We start from the raw sequence: 22,741 nt of genomic DNA, 5'->3' as shown, positions 1-22,741 counted from the left end.
GCCCTAGAAAAGACAAAAAAAAAAAAAGACAAAAATAATAATAATAATAATTTTTATATGGGGTTATTGTGAGCAGTAAATGAAATAATGCATGAGAAGCACTTGGCACAGTGTCTGCAAATAATAAACTTTCAGCGAGTAGCGGCTGTTATTATTGTCATTACTCTTAGCATCACTGGTTTAACAAACACAAGAGTCATGATCTTGCCTACCAGTCTCCCAACCCCACCAAAGACCTAGGCTCTGCACTGTCAGCTTCCTTCTCCCCTCACTGGCCTCTGAAACTGCTACCATTTCAGTTTTCAAGCCTTGGACCTCCAAGATCTCCTTTGTCACCTCCGTTATGCGACCAGCTTTTCCCCGGGGGTGGAGGGAGGCTCCCCAGAGAGTCCCACCTCCTCCCACTCTGCTTTGCCGACATGGGGCCCCAGCAGCATGAGGCCATACATTGCCACCCTGTCACCAGTTTCCTGGCAAGGCCTAGCAAGGTCACCTTTTGCTTCTAATTTCCTCCTTTGGGGAGAGGAGGGTTGAAATGAAGCCCCAAGGGAGCATTCGGATAAAAGCAAGGGCTTTGCCCTCACAGTTGGAGAGAAACCCTCTCTGGCATTTGCCAGACCAAGAGACATCCCAGCCCAGGGGAGTGCCATTGCCTAGGACATGAGCAGAGCTATTAGAGCCGTGCTGAACTGGGGCAGGCGTCATTCTCCAGCCCCTGGGCAAAGCCCAGGAGCCCCTCATTCCAGGGACGGAAGCCCAGGTTTCCTCGGGTGAGAAGACTCTTGGGTGTGGCCTTCAGAGGGAAGCTGATTGCTTATGCTGAGAAATTCAGAGGGTGCCCCAAACTGCTCCCAGCCTCTCATCCCTGTGGGAAAGGTGGGGTCGCCAGAGAAACTTAGTGGCACTAGGCCAGGGAGGCCTGAAATCACATACTAGCGTGCGAGTCCTGGAGATGAAAGAGCCCAGCCCATTCTCCGGGTTTGAGAGGCCAAGGGCAAGGTGGGTTGGAAGAGCAGGCAGGCAGGGCCTGGTGGATCTAGAGGTGGAGCGGTTGCCTATCTGGCAAGATGTCAGGGGCCCCAAAGCAGACTCCACCCCGCAGTCTCCCCCAGCACACGCAAGCCAACAAGGATGTGTTTCGGGAACACACATGCTGGGTGTTCCGCGCTGTGCTCAGCCTCTGTAGCAAATTGTCAAGTTCAGTCATTACCCCTGCCCCAGAGTCCTTCCTCTTCAAAGCTTTGATGAGGATGGGCTGAGGTCAGGGCTGCGAGGGCAGGGTCATTCGGCGCACAGATGGCCCTGGGCCCTGAGCGGCCAAGAAGGAGAGAGTGTGGCAAGAGGCCCTTGGATGGTGGAGGAAGGCCTGAGGGCGACAGGCCTGGGGGCGAGCGGGAGATGTTCTTGAAGCAGGGTGGAGGTGCACAGGAGACCAAATTGGGCCAACACCCAAGCCCTGGAGGAGAAACAGAGGAACGGGGCAGGCCAGAGACACACTGACATTCTGTAAAGAGGGCTCTGCCAGGTACCCAAGTTACCTTCAAGCACAGCAGCGGGGAGCCAAGATACCTGCTCTTTGTCCCAGGCCTTGCCATTTAGAAAATACACTCTCTCTCTGTCATTCTGTCTCTGTCTATGTCTCTGTCTCTGTCTGTCTGTCTGTCTGTCTCTCTCTCTCTCCCTCTCTCTCTCTCTCTCTCTCACACACACACACACACACACACACACAAGGTCTCCTTTAATTTTCATAGCATCCCTGTCAAGGTAGGTAGGGCAGGGGTAATTGCTTCCATTTGACAGATGAAGAAACCGAGACTCGGCGAGATTAAGTGACTTGCCCGAGGTTACACAGACAGTTTTCATGGCAGAGAAGGGACCCGCACTTTGGTCTCCCGACTCCTGGGGCAGCGAAAAACAGAACTGGCCTAATGAGCATCCAAAGTATGGAGGTAATCACCTCCACAGCGGTATCTCAGGAATTCTGGGCCAAAAAACCCAGGCCCGTAAATCTCTCTCTCTGCTAATATATGAAATTTCATTCTTTTTTTTTTTTTTTTGGTCTTTTCGTCCTTTTAGGGCCACACCAGCAGCATATGGAGGTTCCCAGGCTAGGGGTCCAATCGGAGCTGTAGCCACCAGCCTACGCCAGAGCCACAGCAACGCGGGATCCGAGCCGCGTCTGCAACCTACACCACAGCTCACGGCAACACCAGATCCTTAACCCACTGAGTGAGGCCAGGGATCAAACCCGGAACCTCATGGTTCCTAGTTGGATTCGTTTCCGCTGCGCCACAGTGGGAACTCCTTAAATTTCATTCTTAAAGATGCATTCTCCTGGTTTGAAACTGTGGCCCCCGTTAAAATGCTAAAGGGGGAGTTCCCATTGTGGCTCAGGGGTTAGGGACCCCGACTAGCATCCATGAGGATATGGGTTCAATCACTGGCCTCGCTCAGTGGGTCAAAGATCGGCATTGCCATGAGCCGGGGTGTAGGTCGCAGACGCAGCTCGGATCTGGCACGGCTGCAGCTCCAATTCGATCCCTAGCCTGGGAACCTCCATAGGATGCAGCCCTAAAAGACAAAAAAAAAAAAAAAGTGAAAGGGTGCTGGAAGAAAGAGTAGGGGACATGGGGACTATCTCAGCGCCTGAGAATAATGCCTGGGAGTGTTCCTAAGGAAAAGCCGGGCCATGGAGTGGGGAGGGGGAGGAGAGGGCAGGGGGCATATTAGGAGGGGAGGCAGCACTGGCAAACCTACCCCTTTTGCGTAAGAAAGGGAGGAGTTGCGTCAGAGTGAGAATGCGGGCGATGCTGAGGAGGGGGGCAAGTCTGCCTGGCCTCCGAGAATTCTAATGGATGACTGCCCCGGAGTCCTTGAGGGAGGACTTCATGTCGCCGTGGGGGCGGGGGAGAGGTTAGGGGGGCAGCCAGCAGGGCTGAACAGGGAAGCAGGTTAGCCTAAGAAGCTGGAATTGTGGACGAGTGGGTGGGGGTGGGGGAGCTATTCAGGGAGCTGGCCTGGGGCCAGGGGCCAGTCCCAAGGGGGTGAGCAGAGGCTTGAGAACTCTGGGCCCCATTCCAGCTCCTGACCTTGAGTCACCATGCAACTCGGCACTTTTCCTACCTCAGTCCAGACACCCATCAAGTCTGTTATCTCAGCTTCCCGTTTTACAGAAAACTGTGTAAACGTTGCTCTCCTGACTCCTTCTGACCGACCCTGCCCTTCCTACATTCCTCGCCATCCCCCATCCAGCATCCTGCAAGCCTCCTGGGCCTCCTGGAAGCTCTTGCCTGCTGCCTTTGGTCCCAGAGGCTGTGCCTCCATGGTGCAGGTTGCCCCTGTACCCTCTGGTCCCAAGGGCAAGGGCGCCTGAAGCCCTCGCTCCGCCCTTGGCCTGGGCGTCTACACTCAGGGGCACAGCCGTAAAGAGCTATATCTGAAGACCTCAAGGCTGGGACTTTTAGAACTGGCAGCAACCTTGGAAGTCACTTTTACTATTCCTTCCTCCCTTCATGCAATTACTCCTTTTGCTGAGCACTTACTATGTGCCAGACACCGTTACAGGCCCTCGCTGTATGGTGTCATGGAGCTCTCGGTCTAAATAGGGATATCATTCATCAAATACATAGAAATTCGTAGCCTCCGTCCCGTCATTTTACATGTAGGGGCAACTGGGGCACAGGGTGGTTATGAGGCTTTTTCAAGGTTGTTCTGGTGGCCAGGGTCAAAACCAGGCCAGACCCGGTGTCCTGACTACTATCCCAGTATCCCAGTTTCCCAGTGCCCTTTCCACCATGCTCTGGAAAGAACACAGCACGAGTGTAAGGGCAGAGCATTTATTCCTCTGTGCAGAGCCAGACTTAACCTATAGTCAGAGCAGTGCATGGCCTACTTGGCAAGATTGGAAGATCTCTTATGAGCAATCTCCCCCCTCTCACCATTGCCCCCCCCCAGCTTGTTCCCTCCCCACCGTCATGCCCCTACCCATGCCTCGAATTATACCACTGAAAGCTAAAGCCTCGTGATCTATGCAGAGCCCGTTAAGACATTACCTGCCATGTATACCAACACATTTCCCCGATTTGTTTTTTAGGATGGGCCCATAAGGCCGGGTACTTATGATTTGCAGGAGAAAGAGACTAAGAGTCCCCTTTAAAAGGGGCATTGCTGGAGTTCCCGTTGCGGTTCAGTGGAAATGAATCTGACTGGCATCCAGGAGGACGCAGGTTCAATCCCGGGCCTTGCTCAGTGGGTTAAGGATCCGGCATTGCCGTGAGCTTTGGTGTAGGTCGCAGACACGGCTCAGATCTGGCATTGCTCTGTCTCTGGCATAGGCCAGTGGTTACAGCTCTGATTCAACCCCTAGCCTGGGAAACTTCCTATGCCACAGGTGCGGCCCTAAAAAAAAAAGTAGTAAAATAAAAATAAAAGGGGCATTGCTAGCAAGGGCAAGGTGCCTCTAAACAGTAGTGAGGGGACCCACGGAACCCTGGGCAGCAGGAGGGCACAGGCGCCCGCGGGGACAGGCAGGAGGAAGGTACCTGAAAAGGAAGCAGGAAGGTTCTGAAGACAGACTCCTACTTCACGGTTTAGGCTGGGGGCCAGCCCTGCACCGACACCAACACCATGATTGGTGACATTTTGTTTCAGATTGCGTGTTTACATTTCGTCTTTCCTTATACTGGATTATACTGAGTCTTTTGTCCCTTCCCCAGCCTGGTGTCTGCGTAGTTGGTATTTGTTTGCAATTAGGAGGGGCCTTCCCTGTGTCTGATCAAGCAGTTGCCTTTAAACAGTGCGCCAGGCCTGAAACGAAATGCAGATCCATTCCCCCCTGACATGCTAGGGGGCTCTCCTGGTCCAGGGAATTGCAATGGGAATCCTTTTGTCAGTGGAAGGAACCGGCTCCCACCTGGGGGCTTCCCCTTCCTGACCTTGATAAAGGCCCGTTTCCAGTTCCCCTGCAGCTGGGATGAAGGGGGTTCAGTGTGAATGGCCATTCGTGCCAAGCATGCAGCCCTGCCTAGAAATCTCAACACAAAGCAAGAGGCCCAGCTAGAGACAGCCCCGAGCTCTAGAATCGCACGCCAGGGCTTCGCACCTCTCCTCTGCCACTACTAGCTGGGGTACCCTAGGCCAGGCACCAAACCTCTCTGAGCCTCAGTTTCCTCATCCAGAGACTGGGCCTAATGATAATCCAATGCCCAGTTCCTACTGTCAACGATCCATAACTGTTGACAAGGTTCAAAAGGCTAATGGATGTAATGCTCCGAGGACAGTGCCCACTAAGCGATCAGTACGTGGCAGCTACTGGTATGATTATTTGGACCAGATGTGGCTTTGAGAGCTCCCAGGGATAGGTCGGGACCTCACAGCTGTGCATCCCTGCCCGCTTGTCGCGCTGAGGTTTTCCTCTGTCCGGTTCGCTTAAAGCAAGGCCCACCTGCAGGGCATGCCCTGAGCTGGTGATTCATGGGTGGGATGCATTCTGCCCACCTATTTTAAGCCGCTCTACATTTTCTTCCCCTTGACATGGACATGTTTACACAGAGGAGGACAATCCCAGTCAAAACAAGATGAAAATACACTGCTGGCTGGGAGCCCCAGGCTAACTGGTTTCAGATCCTCTTCCAGCTGTCAGCACCTCACAACAGAGCCATGGGGGTTGGGGGGGGGGGAAAGGCTGCCCAGCCCTAGTCCCCTACCTCCCTCCATCGGCCCAGTTCTGCCTGGTATCAGGCAGTCGGCCGTCCCTTGGTCAAGCTAGTGTGGGCATCCGGGGCTGAGGTTTTGCCAGTTTTAACAAGGACAAGAAGGAGAGGTGCTGAGGGGCAAGCCCCGGGCAGCTCGGGTGTGAGTATTGTGTCTGCCGCCAGGGCCGCCTGGTACACGGGCAGAAAAGGCAGCTGCCAACAGACAGTGGCGGAAAATGGCCAAAGAAAGCTCCCCCGGCAACCTGACCTCCTGCCTGGCATTTGCCCCACTGGATTCATTCCTTTGGGTTAACAGGAGGCTCTTGGTAGAAAGAAATCACCCTGGGGAGGGAGAACCCATCCACCTCCTTATCGGTCACGGAGCCTCCCTGGGGGTCAACTTCTCACCTACACCAACTGACCAGCGAGTCAGTAGGACTTGAGGAGGGTGTTTCCGGGGAGGCTGCTTTGATGAGCATGCGACCGCGATCCCCTGGACCCGGAGCACTGTGGATAAATGTCCTGATGGCATCTGCAGAACAGCTCGCTTGTGTTGACCAAGAAGAGCAGGAGCACACAATCTCCTTTTGTCATCAACTCTGCTCTGCTTAGAGCTGCCCACTCGGGCAGTTGGGTTGCTTGACAGCGAGTCCTGGCATATTCGGGTGCATCTGCCTGGCCCTTAAAAGCCCAAGGCCACCAATTAGCCAGGACCCACTGTGAGGCCCCACCCCAGGCAGTACCGCCTCCCAGCCTGTACTGACTTAGCCTGAGTCCTTTCTCCCAGAAGCCCCCCACTCTTCGGACCACGCTGAGCAGGTCATCGTGTTCCTCCCCTGAGAAAAACTACACAGTTCTCCTTCTGAGGAAGACTTTATTATTATTATTATTATTTTTTTGTCTTTTTGCTATTTCTTTGGGCTGCTCCCGCGGCATATGGAGGTTCCCAGGCTAGGGGTCTAATCGGAGCTGTAGCTACTGGCCTACGCCAGAGCCACAGCAACGTGGGATCCGAGCCGCATCTGCAACCTACTCCACAGCTCACGGCAACGCCGGATCGTTAACCCACTGAGCAAGGCCAGGGACCGAACCCGCAACCTCATGGTTCCTAGTCGGATTCGTTAACCACTGCGCCACGACGGGAACTCCAAGACTTTATTTTAATAGGGATCCTCAAGACTTCAAACCCAAGAGTGACATTAATGGTGAGAATTTCCTTTATGTTGGCGGGCATCAGGGTATTTTTAGACGGGATGGGTTTTTTTATCTGCACCCCACCCCCCGCATCGTTCCAGTTATATGGCTGTCACTCGCTCAGAATCAGGCTTGCTAGCCTGAAATCCCTCTTTGATGTTACTGCCAGCTGGGACTTGGCTGCCCTCCTCCCGGGCTTCATCACCCTCCACTGCTCCCTGTGGGTGCCCTGTTCCCAACTGACCCAGCCCCTCCAGCGAACGATGGAAACAGACCAAAGTCCCAGTGCTAGTGCAGGACCAGGAATGTACACACGGGTGAATTATCCCTTTTATTGAAGAGGTCGGGCCTTGGTTCCAGGTCATTAGTGGCCACTTACTCAATTAAATTTGTTTGGGTTGGGTTTCCCAAGTATGTTTGATTTTCACCGGTCTTCCGTGTTTTTAACTGCAGAGTTGCTCTCCAACAATGATTGTCCTCAAATGAAAGTGTTAACGGGAGGCAAATTCATGAATTCACCCATAGTTCTTCTCCTACGGGGCCGTTAGCAAAGTTCTAATGTGCAACTAAACCTTCTGTTTACTTACTAAATACATGGTTATGGCATTGAGACTGTCCCCCCGGCACTGATCCAGACTCTGGGGGTACAGTGATGAATGAAATATGCCCCTGCCCTTGAAGAGCTTGTACTCCAGTCTAGGAAACCAGTCAATGCTTACTTGAGACCATGTGCTTGAAAGACTAGAGGTCCTGCTGATTACTGACTCTTTGTGCCACCGGAGAAGCTCTCGAGGCCAAATGTTTATGCACATTACAAGTCCTCCGTGCAAGGGAGGATTTCTAAGGTCTTTAAGAGAGTAATTTTTTTTTTCTTTTGGCTGTGCCCACGGCATACAGAAGTTCCCCAGACCAGGGATCGAACCCCAACCACAGCAGTGACAACACTGAGTCCTTAACCGCTCGGCCATCACGGAACTCCCAGAGACTAAATTTTAAATGCCGGGAGCTCCCTTCGTGGCTTAGTGGTTAACAAACCTGACCAGGAGTCATGAGGATGAGGGTTCAATCCCTGGCCTCCTTCAGCTGGTTAAGGATCTGGCGTTGCTGTGGCTGTGGGGTATGCCGGCAGCTCCAGCTCCGATTCGACCCCTAGCCTGGGAACTTCCATAGGCTGCGGGTGTGGCCCTAAAAAAGCAAAAAAAAAAAAAAAAAATTAAATGCTGATTCCATTTGAACAGCAATTCCTCAAACTACCTGGTTCCCATAGGCAATATCGAAGACTTGTGAAAGTCTGGACACAACAAATTGGAACTGGACAGGAAGTTAGAAATGCTAGACTTTGAGATGGCATTGATAGGGTGGCTCGTTTGGCAAGCCACTTTGCCAACGGTGTTTGGGGACCACAGCCCTTCCTCATGCAACAGAGCACATTCACGTGGTCCTTCTTATTTCTGGAAGAACTCAGCTATGCCACCTACAGGATATCCACCACGTCCAGAAACACAGGCGAATACATGTACTGGCGAGGACATCAGTCTGCAAAAAAATACAACATTATCTCCATTTCCAGACTTTGGGGTGTCCATAAACGTAGACAGCTTGTGTGTTATACATGTTGGGAAGGGGGTGCATCATTCCCATCTCATGAATGAGGAGCCGGCCTCATAAGGGGGTTTCGAAGCCTTCTAAGCAGCCCCGGGGGGCTGGCGGCTAAGGTGGAAAAGGAACCCTGGCCTCCAGCCCTCTTTGCTTCCCTCCCACTTGACTAAGTTCATTTAGGACAGGTGTTAGAGCTGCGTTTCTCAGGGAGCACCTCTCCTGGCATACGCACTAGAGGAGTCCCTCTCAATTCTTCTTGTCATTCCTCTCTGTCTGAGGACTTGGGTCCATGGGCCAAGCCCAGCAATGCAGCAGCCTATTGTTGGAGAGAAAGCAGCCGGTGACACGACAGATGCCTCTGGATGGTCTCCTGACTGTGCTCAGGCCCCGCCGCCCCAAGACGTGCAAGGAGTTTCTGCAAGTGCAAGGGTGTGGCCCTAAAAAAGCAAAAAAAAAAAAAAAAAAAAAAGTTTAATGCTGATTCCATTTGAACAGCAATCCCTCAAATGACCCGGTCCCCATAGGCTGTATTGATGACTTGTGAAAGTCTGGACACAACAAATTGGAACTGGACGGGGAGTCAGAAATGCCAGACTTTGAGACTTCTCTTTTCAACTGCTGAGCTTGTAACTGTCTATGCTTGGCCATTCCTCAGTTTCCATATTTACTTTAGCTTTTCTGCAACTCTGTCAACAAACTCCATGGCATTATTAGTTTTAGCAAATAACAGGATGTCACAACTGTTGACCAGGATTCGTTACTCTGCTGTGAGAGCTCTATCCCAGGACACAGGGACCAGTGTTCCTCTTATTTTTTAAGGTGTATGAGCTTTGGCAGGAAGCCTTTCCCGAGCAGGCCCACTGCGCTCGGCTCAGTCTATAGGCCTTGAAGGCCGCTCACTGTCAAGGCTCTGCCCGCCCAGACCTGGGCTCTTCTGTCTTTGCGTGGTGGTACAAAGACATTTGTAAGTAGATTTTTTTCAAACAGTCGATGCAAATACCTTGAGTTTTCTGTCTCTTTACCCTTAGAGACTTGCAGTAGACTTTAAAAGAAGTCCGTGCTTGGTAAAGCAGCTTCAGGACTTCACATTCGTGTGGAGAAGGGCGAGGGGCTGGTATTTGAGGCTGGCCCTGAGAATTCCCAGGCTTTTGACCCCAAGTACCTTTCCTCCCCCCCCCACCCCGATCCCTGCCTGTCCCAAGGAGCAAGAGACGAGGTTAAAAGGGTCACTCTGCTGCTGACAGGCAACCAGGAAGTCCAGGCCTTGGGGGAAGCATAACCTTTGTTTATTTAAGCCCCAAACCTAGCAGGCCATGTAAATTAAACATAAAAAGAAAAGAAAATAGCAAAACACAGGCCGGATGCGTACCAGAGAGAGCAGCAAATTCCCCTTTGGCCCTCCCTTGGGAGAAGGGAACCAGTGAGCTGCAGGGGCCACCTCTTTGCCCAGGAGACGCTCACAAGCCATGGGAAGGAGTGAGGATGGCGGGGCCAGGGCATGGCCACCGTTTGCAGAGGTCCCGGCAAATCTTTGTCGTCAGCCCCAGCAAAGCTCCTGAGGGGGAATGAGTCACAGCCCTCCAGCCAACCTCGGAAGGGATCCATGTCTGACCGGTGACAGCCACAGGGCTGGAGGAGAGCTGGCTTTTGTAGACGGGAGGTAGGGCTGGTTAATTGAACAGACTCTGCCCTTGGAGAAAAATCAGCCCCTCCCCGTTCCCTCCCCACCCCCCTCGGTTCTTCTGTTTTCCTGCCCTCTGATGCCCGCCCCCCACGCCTCCAACCTCCCAGGCCACGAGTTCCCAGCGACAGCTGTGAAGTGTCTCAGAAGCAATCTGTTCCTCTTAACTGAGAAGCCACATTTGCCAAAGGTTGATTTATACATCCGAGCAGGTTTCGGTTATCCTTCCCATGGCAGCTCTCGTTCAAGTTCTGCTCCAGTTTTCAGGCGTGAGTGGCACAGAGCTAGCTGAGCCTGAGTGCACAAGAGATGGCTCAACAGACATCGGGTCCGGGATATGCCAAACCCTGTCATGGCGAGTCCTACAAAGTGGGGGGGGGGTGACCTTGGCGCGATGGGCGCGCTTCATGTAGACCCTGTCTTGGCTGTCACCTATAGGCCAGTGGTTCCCAGAAGCAGTGCCACAGACTAGGCCCACAAGAGTTGCATCCACATCTCCCGAACGCACCCTTCCCAACCCATAGACTTATTCCACTAGGTTTTCTAGGGCTGGGGCCCAGGACAGCGGTATTCTCCTCATCCGGGCCCATTCCTTTCCCTCCGCAGCCCATCGGTGAGGTCAACCTGCTGTGTGTTTAGTCACCTGCCGATGCTGATCGGCCACTGATGACTCTGTTGAAAGTCATGCGAAAATTCAGTTCACCCTTATTTAAGCGTTTACCACTGAGAGTGGCAGAATGCGACACTTTCCCCGGGCCTTTAGCATTGGCAGAAAAAAACTTCCCTAATTCCTCCAAGTGTAAAGAATTCCATTAGGTCCCAAAGGTGTGACTCGGAGGATGACGTTGGTAGACACTGCAGTCGTCCAGTCAGGCAAACAGCTTGCCCTGGGAGGAATTTTTCCTCGGTGCCCTTCAAATCATACTTCTCAGGTCATCGGTCGCAAATAGCATCTCCTCAGAACTGTCCGCGTGAGGAGGCTGTGGCAATCATTTCTTAGGCATTCGCGTGATTGTGCACAAATGGTGCTTGTTTTTATTTCACTTTCACTTGAGCGTGTGATTGACAGCTTTGAAAACTGTCGACCTGGCAGCATGGGCACTGCCCGTGCCCGGTATAGGGTGTGAAGCAGTACGCTGGTTCCCCTGTATCCACCTGACTGCCACTCCGAGCTGCCCCCAAGACCCTGTCACCTATGGCCCCTGCGCAGCACACAGCCAGCTCTGGATGTCAGGGAGAACAGAGGCCGTGGCTTGTGACACTCTGGCCGGGTCTAGAGCTGCCATCCTGCTCCGTCCTGTTGCCTTACTACCCGTTTGGGGTCATGGGGACGCTGTCCTCAGCTGAGAGAGACGGAGACAGAGGTGGAGATGAAATGATGCCCTCTGCCTGCCTGGCTTGGTGAATTAGACTTTGTCAGAGGCTGAAAGGGTGTTTGCATAAATACGTGTGTGTTTCTCTGCTTCTCGTTCTTCCTGATAAGGTGTGTGTCTTCCTTGTCAGCAGTTCTCCAAGCGGGCAGGAGGCCTTCCTTAACCCCTCCCAGCGCTCCTTTGAGCTCTTTGGCTCTGTTCCCCTGGCCGGGGGTGGGGCGGGGGGGTGCCCAGGGGGGAACTTGACTTGTTTCTCTCCTCTCTTTCTGTTCGGGGAGCAGCGTGTTCCCTGCCCCGTCCTGCTAGCGCTCCCACCCCAGCCGGGCTGCCTTCTTTCCATCCTGGAAACCCTCGGGGGGCTGGGGGGGAGGTGGCTGGAGAGCCCATGCACGGGCCCCTTTGCAATCGCAGAGGCCCTCCTGGCAAGTCGCAGAGTCCCATAACAGAGGATCAAGGAGCCACCTCAAGTGAGCCCATGGTGAATAGCTCCGCTGTGAGGTAAGCAGTGGCCTTGGGCACACAATGTGAAAGGCCCAGGAGGCTCATAATGCTTACCCATCCTGGCCCAGGAGCCCCTGCGCGCCTGAAGAGGCCAGTATTATTACGGTCATTTTGTTCCCCAGGGAACCCGGACCACTTCAAAGGTCACTCATTCTATAGCGGGGGGCCCACACGGGAGCCAGGTGCTCCACCTCAGGGCCCTGGCCTCTTCACAGGCCCCTTGTCTGCTGGCTTCGCATCCCCAACAAGATCCTCCTGCTTCTCGTCTTCTAAGCATTGCCAATCGTCTCAAGTCCTTCACATACCACTCCAAGTAACCCCGGCAACTGCTAGGGAAAAAAAAAAATAGCTTGGAATTTCAGCTCTTGAGACTGCGCCATAGGGCAGAAGCCCTGGGGAGAGGCCCTACCAGTGTCTCCCTGACCTGAAGAAGCTGATGGAGCGCTGGTGCAGATCAACAAACACGGCCATGTGTTTTGCTGCTTCCTTTCCTGCCCCTGCACCTCCCCCCAGAAGGCTGTCATGGGCCAGGATTCACAGAAGGTGGGCCTTGAAGAGGAGGGGTATTTGCCTATCTGAGGGCAATATAGAGCAAGGAGAAGACGGCAAGGAGCTGGCCAAAGAAGGAAAGCCAAGAATTAGGCAGGTAGAGGTGACCCCACCCTAGCTGTGCTGAACACCGACTGCCCCCCTAAAAGGAGGGGATTGGCAACTCAGAGTGAGGGACCACTGTTGGCCACCATGTCAGAGGAGCCTTTGGTCCTGCAGAACCTCCAGGCTCCATGACTGCTGTGTTACTTCCACCTAGATGTGCACGCACCAAAGCACGGGGGGTGGGTGTGAAAACAAAACCACCCCCAATTCTGAGGAATGAAGCGATGCCCTGGGGTGATGGAGGTTGGTGTGGTCCCCTCCCAAACCCTAGGCTGCCTTCCCAAGCACACCCCCCCCACCAAGCCCTAGGCTTTTTCCTGAAGTAAACAGTTCAGTGAGATCTCACCCGTAGGAAGATACCTGAGTTTGCTACAGGCCCAGGATATTCTGGAAGGAAGCACAGTCGGTGACCTGTATTATGAATTTGTTTGTTTGTTTTTAATTTCCCTGAAATGTGCCTTGCACTTTGAATAGGCGGTCAGTCAACATTGGATTGAATTGAACGATAATGGCGAGTGTGCAGAGGAGGGGAGAGGAGGGGATTCCATTTCCTGAGGTTAATTTGACCTTCTCGTCAGGAATATCTACTTCGTACTTGTAGATAGGTAATGGGGGATGGTGGACAAGGAGAAGAGAGCTTAGAAAAATTATGGATGTAAATGTTCCCAGCTGCAGGGCATAAAGGAGAAGGGAGACAAGCATAAATATTGACACAAGGTTCATGAAATTCAAGATCCACTGAGCTAAACTGCATTCCTGGATAACATCGCCAATACATCCAGTCTTGCTGAGACGCCAGAACAAACGGTCTTTCCCCCCCCGCCGCCCCCGTTGCTAGCCATCGAAGTTGGGATGCCCAGGGTGATTTGACAAGAGCCCTCTTTGACTTCTCTGAGCGCGGCGTGAGTGGGGTGGAATGCGTTGTCCAAACGGGGTTTGGTTCTGCCTGTCATCCCTAGTGTCACTGGGAGATTGTTTGTGAGGCTCACATGGGACCCTGTCGGGTAGGGAGCTGAAAGGCACAATTCATTGCTCCTAGCATCATTCGGTGCCAGGGTCTGGCCCAAATCGGCTGCTAGAGCTGCTTTTCCAAGAGAGGGGCCCTCTCCGACACGATTCTCCCGGGGGGGGGGGACACCCCCCCCCGCCGCCCCAGCCCACCACCGCCTTCTGCATCTGCATCTGCATCTGCATCCTCCTCTCTGTTTTTCTGCCCCCCGAAGTCGTCGGGGTTCTGGGCTCTGGCCATTCGGGGCAGTTCACGTGACCCACAGAGGACAAGGCACTTTGTCTGTCACCGTCTTTCCTTCTCGCTTCCCTCCTTCTGGACCTTGGGGATTTCCCATGAGGCCAAAGTAAGGATGTAAGAGACCATAGACAGGAGTGGAACCCACAAGGGAAGAGAGAAGAGTGGAGCCGGGACAGATTCCGTGATGGCATTTCAGCCGCCCTATTCCCCGAGCCTCTTCAGGAAAAGGGACAAGTAAGTAATTAGGAGGAGACAGAGCTTCAGGCGGAAAGGGGCCGAGCTGGAGACGTAAGGGGGGAGGCCTGTCGAGGAGCTGTCCTGTCTAATGCTCCTGCCCTCAGAATCCTTTGTGACTTCCTTGTCCAGCCCCTCACTCTGTATTTGCTTTGCAGCTTGTCCCGCACCTCTCACAGCGTGTCTTTTTCTGCTTCTCCTGACACAAGACCCTGGGTTTTGCCGGCAACATTGCCGAATCTTGGGGTGGAACATTCCCTGTCGAAAATAAGGAAGACTTGCCTATAAATAGTTTCCTTTGGGCGGCGTGGTACACAATGCTTCGAGTGTGACAAAAAGGGAAGTGAGATGTCCCCCCCTCCGTCTTGGCCACCCCCAGCCTACCGCACCCACTCTGAGTCTGCTTCCCCCACCACCAAGCCACTGCCACCGCCGCTGCCGCCACTGGGGGCTGAGATCCTGCCCACAGGTTCTGCGGCCCAGACCGCCCAGTCTCCGTCTCCCTGTGTCGTGGGAACCCGAAATAGGAAGGGTGCTTGTCCTAGAGAGTCTGGCTTTTGAAGTGGAACAGACCGATGGCAATGCCAGGACACTTCTTCCAGCTCAAAAGGAACAAGTTGGTTTTCAGGGCCACTGGAAATGGCGAGAGTTTGGCCCCGTCCTCCTCATGCCACCCTCCATCTGGAAGGTCACCCCTGAGACAGGAGGGTCGGCCGTGTCTGTTTAACCACAGAATCCTTTGGCTGTAGGGCTAGAACCGAGAGCGCGCAAAAGACCCAGCTCATCAGCTGGGCGCTGTGGCCGCCATGGCTCTGGGTCCAGCCTCCTGGGTAAGTCCCGGGATGGAAGAAAGGGAGTTTGGAAACGTTTGCTCTTGTTGGGGCTGAATCCCTAGGCCCCTGTTTCCTGCCCGGGGCCGCCTCCCCAGGACCCAAGGATGCTGAGAGCCTCATGGAGCAGCAGTTTATTCTGAAAAGGTAGACGGGATCATGGCCATCTTATACAGCACAAGCTTCCGCTCAGTGCAAGGTCTGGCGCAGCCATTCTGGGCAGAGGAATTTTCCCATGTGCCGACGGTTAAGCAGAAAGCCTTTCAGGTTCCTCTGATTTCTCCCTCTCCCCACTACTCTCCACCCCTATCTCCCCTACCCCCGCACTTTGAAAATCTCTCTACAGGGACATTTAGGTCAGTGGTCTTCCTTTAGCAAACCCTGGGGTCCTGGGATCCAGCCGTTGTTATCTGCAAACAGGGAATCAGGGACCTCCGGGGTGAGCTCTTCTCACTCCTGGCTGATGGACTAAAGATGTGGCAGCGACAGGAAACTGGCTGAGTATGGGCTGAAACTGGGACATCATTTTGAAGTTGTTTTGTTTTGTTTTTTAAACTAAATCCCTGATCTGAGCTTGCTTTCTTGTTGTTGGTTTCATTCTCCTAAAAGCTGAGCACAGCAGGAATGCGGAGGGGGCAGTTCATTAAGGGTGTCAGTGAGTGGGGCCCTGGCAACTGGAACTCTGTCTGGGCCGTGATTACTATTCCGAGACTCCACACCTAATCTGGGCTGCTGTACACCCGGGACTGTGTAGTCCATTCTGGGAGCCACCCGGTTGGATTCACAGTTCCTCTTTCCTAGACAGAGAGGGCTTTCTTTGAGGACTCCTTGGCTGCCTTTTGAAATAATGCAGCTGAGCAAAGCCCTCTTAGAAAGCTCATTTGGACTCTTGGGATAGTCTTCCGGTCCCCCATGCCGCTGGCGTCCTAGGAGCACTTCCCCTGGCCCTCACCCTTTCTTCCTCCTCACCACTTTTCCTGGCACCTCCAACCCATCCCTCAACCGCCTTGACTCCTTCAACAAACCTCCACCCTGCCCCAGCAGTAAGTGTAGTAAGAACAAACTTGGTCTCTAAGTCAGGAAGACCTGGACTGGAGTGCCAGCCCTCTAATGTACTAGCTGTGGGCAAGGTAGCCTCTCAGACCTTCGGTTTCTTCATCTGTAAAATGATGCGTGACAGTGCCTACACTACAGGGTTTGTGACTCAGCCAACACAATGCCTGGCCCATAGCCTATGCTCAGTTAATGGTAGTTTCTGTCAGTGGGTCTCAAACTGAGCTTATTTCTAACTGAAGTATAATTAAGGGACAATTCAAACACAGCCTTGCTAGCAAACTTCACCTCTTTTCTTTGCCCTCCCCAAACTACCTGGATTTCTATGCCTCTGTCTCCATATAAGCGAATCCCCATTGAAGGAGCCGGTTTTTCTTCTGTCCTATGCCCTGTTTTCCTGGTGGTGTTTTTTCCCTGCCAACTCAGCTTATTTATCTCTCACTTTTTCTTTTCATCATCTCCCTTGGCATCTTGGGGGTAGGTAGCAACGGTGAGTTTAGGAAAGATTTACAAGCCAATAAAAGGTCAACTCAGACACTTCCCGGACCAAGAAAGCTCTATGTGACACAGAGGGCAGATTAATATATCAGGGAATTTCAATATCAATTCAGCTCCCGATTTAAGATATTGTTTGGTGGTTTTTTTTTTTTTTTTTGGCTTGGCTAATGTTCTTGATGACCTATAAATATAGTCTGCACTTTGTTCCGTCTGCTACACGCAGCGTAGTGCAAACACCTTGTTCAGAGTTTGTGACCTGAAGATAACCTGATATCCTGCGATGGGGACTGTCTCCCAGCTAAACTGAATGAAGAAAATCACCATCCTGGACTAGTACAGTAGGTTTGCTTGGGTAGATCTCCTTGTCAGCGCTTTGCACATAGAATGGCCCTCGCACACGTATCACCACCAGTAGAATCCAATGGGAGCCCCATATCATAGTGAAAAATGTTGGCAGTTTGGTGGCATAGCTGCACCGGCAGCCTGGAGAAAATTAAGGCCTTCAGACTGGGATTAACTGGGGCCTTGGCCAGGGTGTCGGTGCCAGGCACCTGGTTAGGTGAAATATCCTGAAGCAAATAATAATTACCTTCTTTGCTGATAAGAGGCCCCAGTACTTTTCCAATAGCGTGATTGCTCTAGGGTATTTCTTTGGAACGGAGCCTGAATCACAAACTGATTCATGGGTACTGGCTCTAACTTAATCCAAACTATTGTATGTGTGGTGGAACCCAATGTTCTCCTTATGGCCCTGAGTTGGTGTAAATAATACTCAAAGTTGCATCACCTGTCTGTCCCTTGTTCTGTCTAGGTTGCTCCATCTGGCTGCAATTCTGCTTCTGTCCACCAGGTGGCCTCACTTAGGAAAGAGCAGGATAAAAGGACCTCGAGCCTCTGATGCTTTTTGTTGTTGTTGTTGTTTTTTAAGCTTGAGGTTAAAAAGAATGAAAAAAATATTTTGATGGAAACATATGTAACCCTTAGTAGGCAACAAACACCTCATTTCCCTTGTGACTTGGAATCTGTTTGTGAAGTATCCTGTAACCCTCTGTAAGGCTGGACAGGTGCTCTCCTGGGATGGTTTAAATTTAGCCTTGGTTTATCCTTTTGTCATTTGCTGTTTACAGGAAAGTAACAAAATCTTGCTTTTTAAAAATAGGGACATGAGATCCTGGATGATGTCGAATGTATTTTCTTTGTGGAATCGGGTATTGAGACCAAAGAGGAAAGGGCTAGCATCTTGTGGTCGCTGCAGTGCCCACTCCTCCTACTGTCTCCTCCCCACCTCCTCTGCCACCCACCTGGCCGCCAGCTGCTGCCTTGTACGTGTCCCCCCACTTGTCTGAGTTCCTGCACACTCTCTCCTCCATACACGCACGCTGGCATATACAGATTGGCATGTTACACAACTGTGCATGTGTCAGTACACGGACAGGTGTACATCCGTAGTAGTAGGTGAGTGGATAGGTGCTGAGGATGGGGGCAGGCTGGCTGGGTGAGGGGACCTGCAGATGACAAAGTCCATGTGCAGGAGAGAGGCCGAGAAGGCAGGCGGCAGGAGGGAGTGAGGCCCCTGATGGGGAGGCCAGCGTCCGGGATGGGCCGCATGCAGAGAGCATTGCAAAGGCACGGGGAGCGTGCTGGCCGACAACGGAAGAAGAGCTTTTAAAACCGGCGCCGCCCTCTACCGAACGCTTCCTACCTCCTGTTATGGCATTTGTACTTTCTCATTTCTCTAAGAAATCAGTTCCAGTTTGGTTTTTACCGATCTCCAGGGCCCTCTTTGGAGACGCCAGTTGGCACCAGAAAGTGCTGAACTGTTTACAGTCCCCGCCTAAGGTTCAGGGAGGGGATGTGGTTTAACTGGGCCACAAAGCCGGTACAGGACTCATTTGCATGGCCCCTGACGCCATGTGACGCAGCCGGCTCCTCCTATATAAAGAAGAAGGAGCCGAAATATCTCCGACTCTGGGTTGGACTGGCGGCCGTGGAGTTTGTGACACACTAGGTGACACCCCTCCAGTCACTTCCCTTCAACTCTGGAACGCCCGCCCGGCTTTTGGTCCGCTCGGCAGCCTTCGCCCCCCTCCTAGCCCCAGGGCCGGACGCGCAGAGCCCAGCCCCGTGCAGCGCGCCAGCCGTCGCCGGCCGCCCAGCCCGCCCAACCCAGCCCGCAGCCCGGCCAGAGCTCCCCGGCAGCCCGAGCCATGAACACCGAAATGTATCAGACCCCCATGGAGGTGGCGGTCTATCAGCTGCACAATTTCAACATCTCCTTCTTCTCTTCCCTGCTTGGAGGGGATGTGGTTTCCGTTAAGCTGGATAACAGGTAACCACCGGCCACAGCTCGCGAGCCCGGGCGCCGGCGAGGGCTGGGCTGCAAGCGGGGATCTCCGAGCGAGCCTTGCGCCGCCGGTCCCGGTTCCCCGCGGTGCAGCATCCTGGGAAGGGGCGGGGGGAGGGGACGCAGGGAGGGAGGGGGGGTCACCGCCGCGCTGGGATCCGCCGCCCGAGCGTCCCTGCGGCCGCGGCGCCGTAAGAACCAGCTGGTGCAGCCGGAGGCAGAGGGGCGGCAGGGCCGGGCTGGGCAGGGCTGGGCAGCGGGCTGGCCGCGCGCCGTGCGCCGCTGGGGAGCAGGCCGGAAGCTTCCGAGCCGAGAAGGAATTCCGAGCTAGCTTCGGAGCCCGGTAGGTTTGCCCGGGCCCTTCTGGGCCGGCGCTGGAATGAGCCGGCGGCGGGGGGCCTCCCTGGGCCGCGCGCCCCCATTGTTTGCATGTCGCCGCGCAGGCCACGCTGGCCCGTGCGCCCCGGGGACCCGCGCGCTGCTCCATGCGGAGCTCTGGGTGGCGGCGGCGGGGAGCCAGCCTGGGTGGGGAGGCGAAGCTTCCTGCAGGGGCCAGAGAGGGACCTGGGGACAAAGTGCCCCGAACTCTGGGTCAGGGGGGCGGGAGAGAGGAAGAGCTGGGGCAGATGGAGGACTTTGGCCACAGCTGCCGGGTCCTGAGACTGGAACCAAGTGGGTAACAGGGTTGCTATGCTTTGTGTCTTGGCAGTGCCTCTGGAGCCAGCGTGGTGGCCATAGACAACAAGATCGAGCAGGCCATGGTGAGTGGCATCACTGCGTCATTCCCATCCCCAGACCCGGCTGCTGCTTATGTAACTCAGTGTAGGAGTGAGGGGGTGGGTACAGAAGCCCTTAGCCAAGAGCCTGAGGAAGCTGCCAGCCTGCCTCCTACCCCCCTTGGAGGCCTTAAGTAGAATCCCATCAGAGGGGCACCTTTTCGGGCATTTCCAGTCCATCCTTGCTGGACTCTCTCCTTGCCTCCTCCTTCTCTCACCCCAGGGTTTTGCAGCAGCCTCTGGCTCCGTCCTGGGCCCGTGGCAGGGCCGGGAGCCCAGATACTTGCATCTGTCTGCATCCCGCAGTTGGCAGGGGCCAGAGCTCATTGGATGCAACTGCACTGCAGTGCCTCTGCAGAGCCTGGGCTGGGGTCAGGAGTTGGGAGGAAACAGGAAGCAAAGCACCCCACCCCTTCTCCCTCTCCTTACCAGGTAGAGGTCATACTCCTCCACCAAGCCGCAGGAATGGCTGCAGGGGCTTGGGGCATCCAGCAGTTAGCAACCACTTTCTTGTGCCCTGGAGCCTAATGACACAGGTCCCTGTCCCCAGTGCAGTCTTCCGAATTCAGAGAGGAGGCAGCCATCCCGGGGCCGGTGTCCTGTGGAGCCAGGCTACAGGACAGCTGCAGTTCAGTATGCTGGGTCATGTGGCGAGGAGGAGACGCCAAAGTAGCCCATTTTATTCTCTTGGTGAAGATGTGTCAAGCAGACAAAGAGCGTGGGATGCACTGCAGGTGTTCTCTGGGATCTGGGCCAGCGGCGGGACCTTATGTGGAAGTGGGGATACCGCAGACCTCCACCAAACAGAACAAGTCTCACCCAGAAGGCTCCCAAGTGACCAGCTTGGAAAGTCATTAGAAACTTGCGGCGGGGTCGGGCCGGGGGGAATCCTCTGAACTTGAAAACTGGACTCCCACCTCAGGTGTGGCCCCAGTCATGCAGCTTTCGCGAGCGAGGGTCTAGGTGCTTCAGAGGAAGGGGCAGGAGGACCGGGTCCGCGGGGCCGGTGTGCTGAGGGGCTGCTGAGGGAAGGCTGGAGGACGGTGGCTTGAGGGACAGCGTGGGGGCAGGTGCTGCGGAGGGGCCCCCCGGGGCTGACGGATGGCTGTGTCGTGATCTCCTCCGGGGCAGGATCTGGTGAAGAACCATCTGATGTATGCTGTGAGAGAGGAGGTGGAGATCCTGAAGGAGCAGATCCGGGAGCTGGTGGAGAAGAACTCCCAGCTGGAGCGTGAGAACACTCTCTTGAAGACCCTGGCGAGCCCAGAGCAGCTGGAGAAGTTCCAGTCCCGGCTGAGCCCTGAGGAGCCAGCTCCCGAAACCCCAGAAGCGCCCGAGGCCCCTGGTGGTTCTGCGGTGTAAGTGGCTCTGTCCTCAGGGTGGGCAGAGCCACGAAATTTGTTCTACCTAGTTCTTTCTGGTTTGTTTTTGGCTCCCCAAGCGTCATCTCACGTGGAGAACTTTTACACCTAGCATAGCTGGTGCCAAGAGATGTCCCAAGGACATGGCCACCTGGGTCCACTCCAGTGACAGACCCCTGACAAAGCGCAGGTCTCTGGAGGCTGAGTTGCATGGGGCCTCCTCACCCCAAGCCAGTGAGCCTCTAACGCCACCGCGCCCGGGGGAGGGGGGGGTGCTCCCAGGGCCTGGGCAACTTAGCTGCAGCTGGCAAAGGGGAAAGGTAGTTTGAGACGGGCTGCCAGTTTGCTCCAGAAAGTATAAGGGGTCTGTTTATCCATTTCCATGGACATCTTCAACAGCTTCATCTGACAACGACTGTTCCGATGAAGCAGCCACTTGTGTTTTAAGCAGAGGCAACCTCTCTCTCCTCCCCTGCCTCGCCAAGGCAGGACCACGGTTGGGAGAGTTTGAGCCAAGTCAGCCTTCTGTTGGTTAACATGGTGTAATGCATGGCTTTGGGCACAGCCCAGTGTGGGATTACGGCTTTGGGATGACCGCTTACAAAGTTCTGTTTGGTTAGTGTTGGCATCGTTTTTCTATATAGCCATACATGCGTATACATACCCATAGGGCTAGATCTGTATCTTAGTGTAGCGACGTATACATAAGACACCTACACCCACGTGTTGAAGGGCCTAACCAGCTTTGGGAGTACTGACTGGTCCCTTATCTCGTAAGGCTAATTCTTTTGACTGTGTTCATTCACCACGTTGATCCATTTTGTCCTTTAGGTTAAGTAAAACTAAAAGAGTAAAGGCAGGGAGGGGGGCCAGCCTCCGAATGCCTTGCTGCTGCACCCCTTGCCCCGTCTGTCCCCTGAAGGCGTGTGAGGTCCTCTTTTGAACGCCAAACCCACCATTCACTGGTGCTGACTACATAGAATGGGGTTGAGAGAAGATCAGCTGGGACTTCACATCGTCATTCGAAAACTTTTTTTTTTTTTTTTTATGTTTGTGGAAAACTTTCAAGTGAGCAGAACAACTAGCTTGCAGGTGTCCTCTTGCGGATAAGGGGTGGACAAGGGAATGGCTTTGACCCGACAGTGCCTGGGTAATGTGCTCAGGGAGCTTGTCTCTAGGGAGTTCTGTGGCCGTGAACACTTTCCACTTTCCGACACCTTATCCTGATGTTATGTCTCCAGGATTTGGATTTTGATTTTTCAAATGTAGCTTGAAATTTCAATAAACTTTGCTCTTTTTTTTTCTAAAAATAAAGCTGGTGTCTGACTGAGTTTAAAATGCAATGGGGGGGTAGAGGCCCCCGCCTATGGTCGGGGGATGCTGTTTTTCTGACTCACTGTTGCTTCACTGGCACCCCTACAGCCACGATCTCGTGGAACCATCACCATACCCCATGTACAGGTGAGGAGGCTGAGACTCAGCCAGTTTAAGTGACTTGCCCAAAGTCACTCAGCTATTATGGCGAACTGGGACCCAATCCTCTCTCGCTCCAGCTTTCATAGTACAGCTTTGGAGTGAGTGGCGAGGTGGCAACGGACACAACTTCAGCTCAAGGAAGTGATTGGGGGGGGGGGTGGATATCCCAAGAAAGCCCTAAAGAAAAGGGCAGGGTGGGAGAGGGGAGGGAATGGGTTGGACTGG

The 22,741-nt window shown here is 53.9% G+C and overlaps 1 protein-coding gene and 1 long non-coding RNA gene across 10 annotated transcripts in view; one reads left to right on the top strand and one right to left on the bottom strand.

The window, feature by feature from the left end:
• Positions 1 to 22,354, top strand: part of TSC22D3 (TSC22 domain family member 3) — a 63,301-nt gene extending 40,947 nt beyond the window's left edge. For 3 of the 9 annotated variants that reach the window (XM_085006228.1, XM_021080824.2, NM_001444895.1), the window contains 2 exon segments: positions 19,613 to 19,664; positions 20,811 to 22,354. In XM_085006228.1, coding sequence (XP_084862354.1) covers positions 19,613 to 19,664; positions 20,811 to 21,041 — 283 coding nt within the window. In that variant the 3' untranslated portion in view covers positions 21,042 to 22,354. 9 annotated transcript variants of the gene reach the window in all.
• LOC146394733 (uncharacterized) lies at positions 7,174 to 17,487 on the bottom strand. The gene is made up of 3 exons (XR_014835522.1): positions 17,347 to 17,487; positions 9,856 to 12,367; positions 7,174 to 8,923 (listed from the first exon to the last, which is right to left on the bottom strand). It is a non-coding gene; the product is annotated as an uncharacterized LOC146394733 (long non-coding RNA).
• Positions 22,355 to 22,741: the final 387 nt, after the last annotated feature.

This window comes from Sus scrofa, chromosome X, assembly GCF_054392235.1.
Source record: "Sus scrofa isolate SSC_HxYL_T2T_F1_AM1 chromosome X, Sscrofa_HxYL_maternal_Yorkshire_Landrace_v2.0, whole genome shotgun sequence".
NCBI lineage: Eukaryota > Metazoa > Chordata > Mammalia > Artiodactyla > Suidae > Sus > Sus scrofa.
The sequence above is the reverse complement of the archived record's forward strand: the minus strand, read 5'-3'. Positions and strand labels throughout refer to the sequence as shown.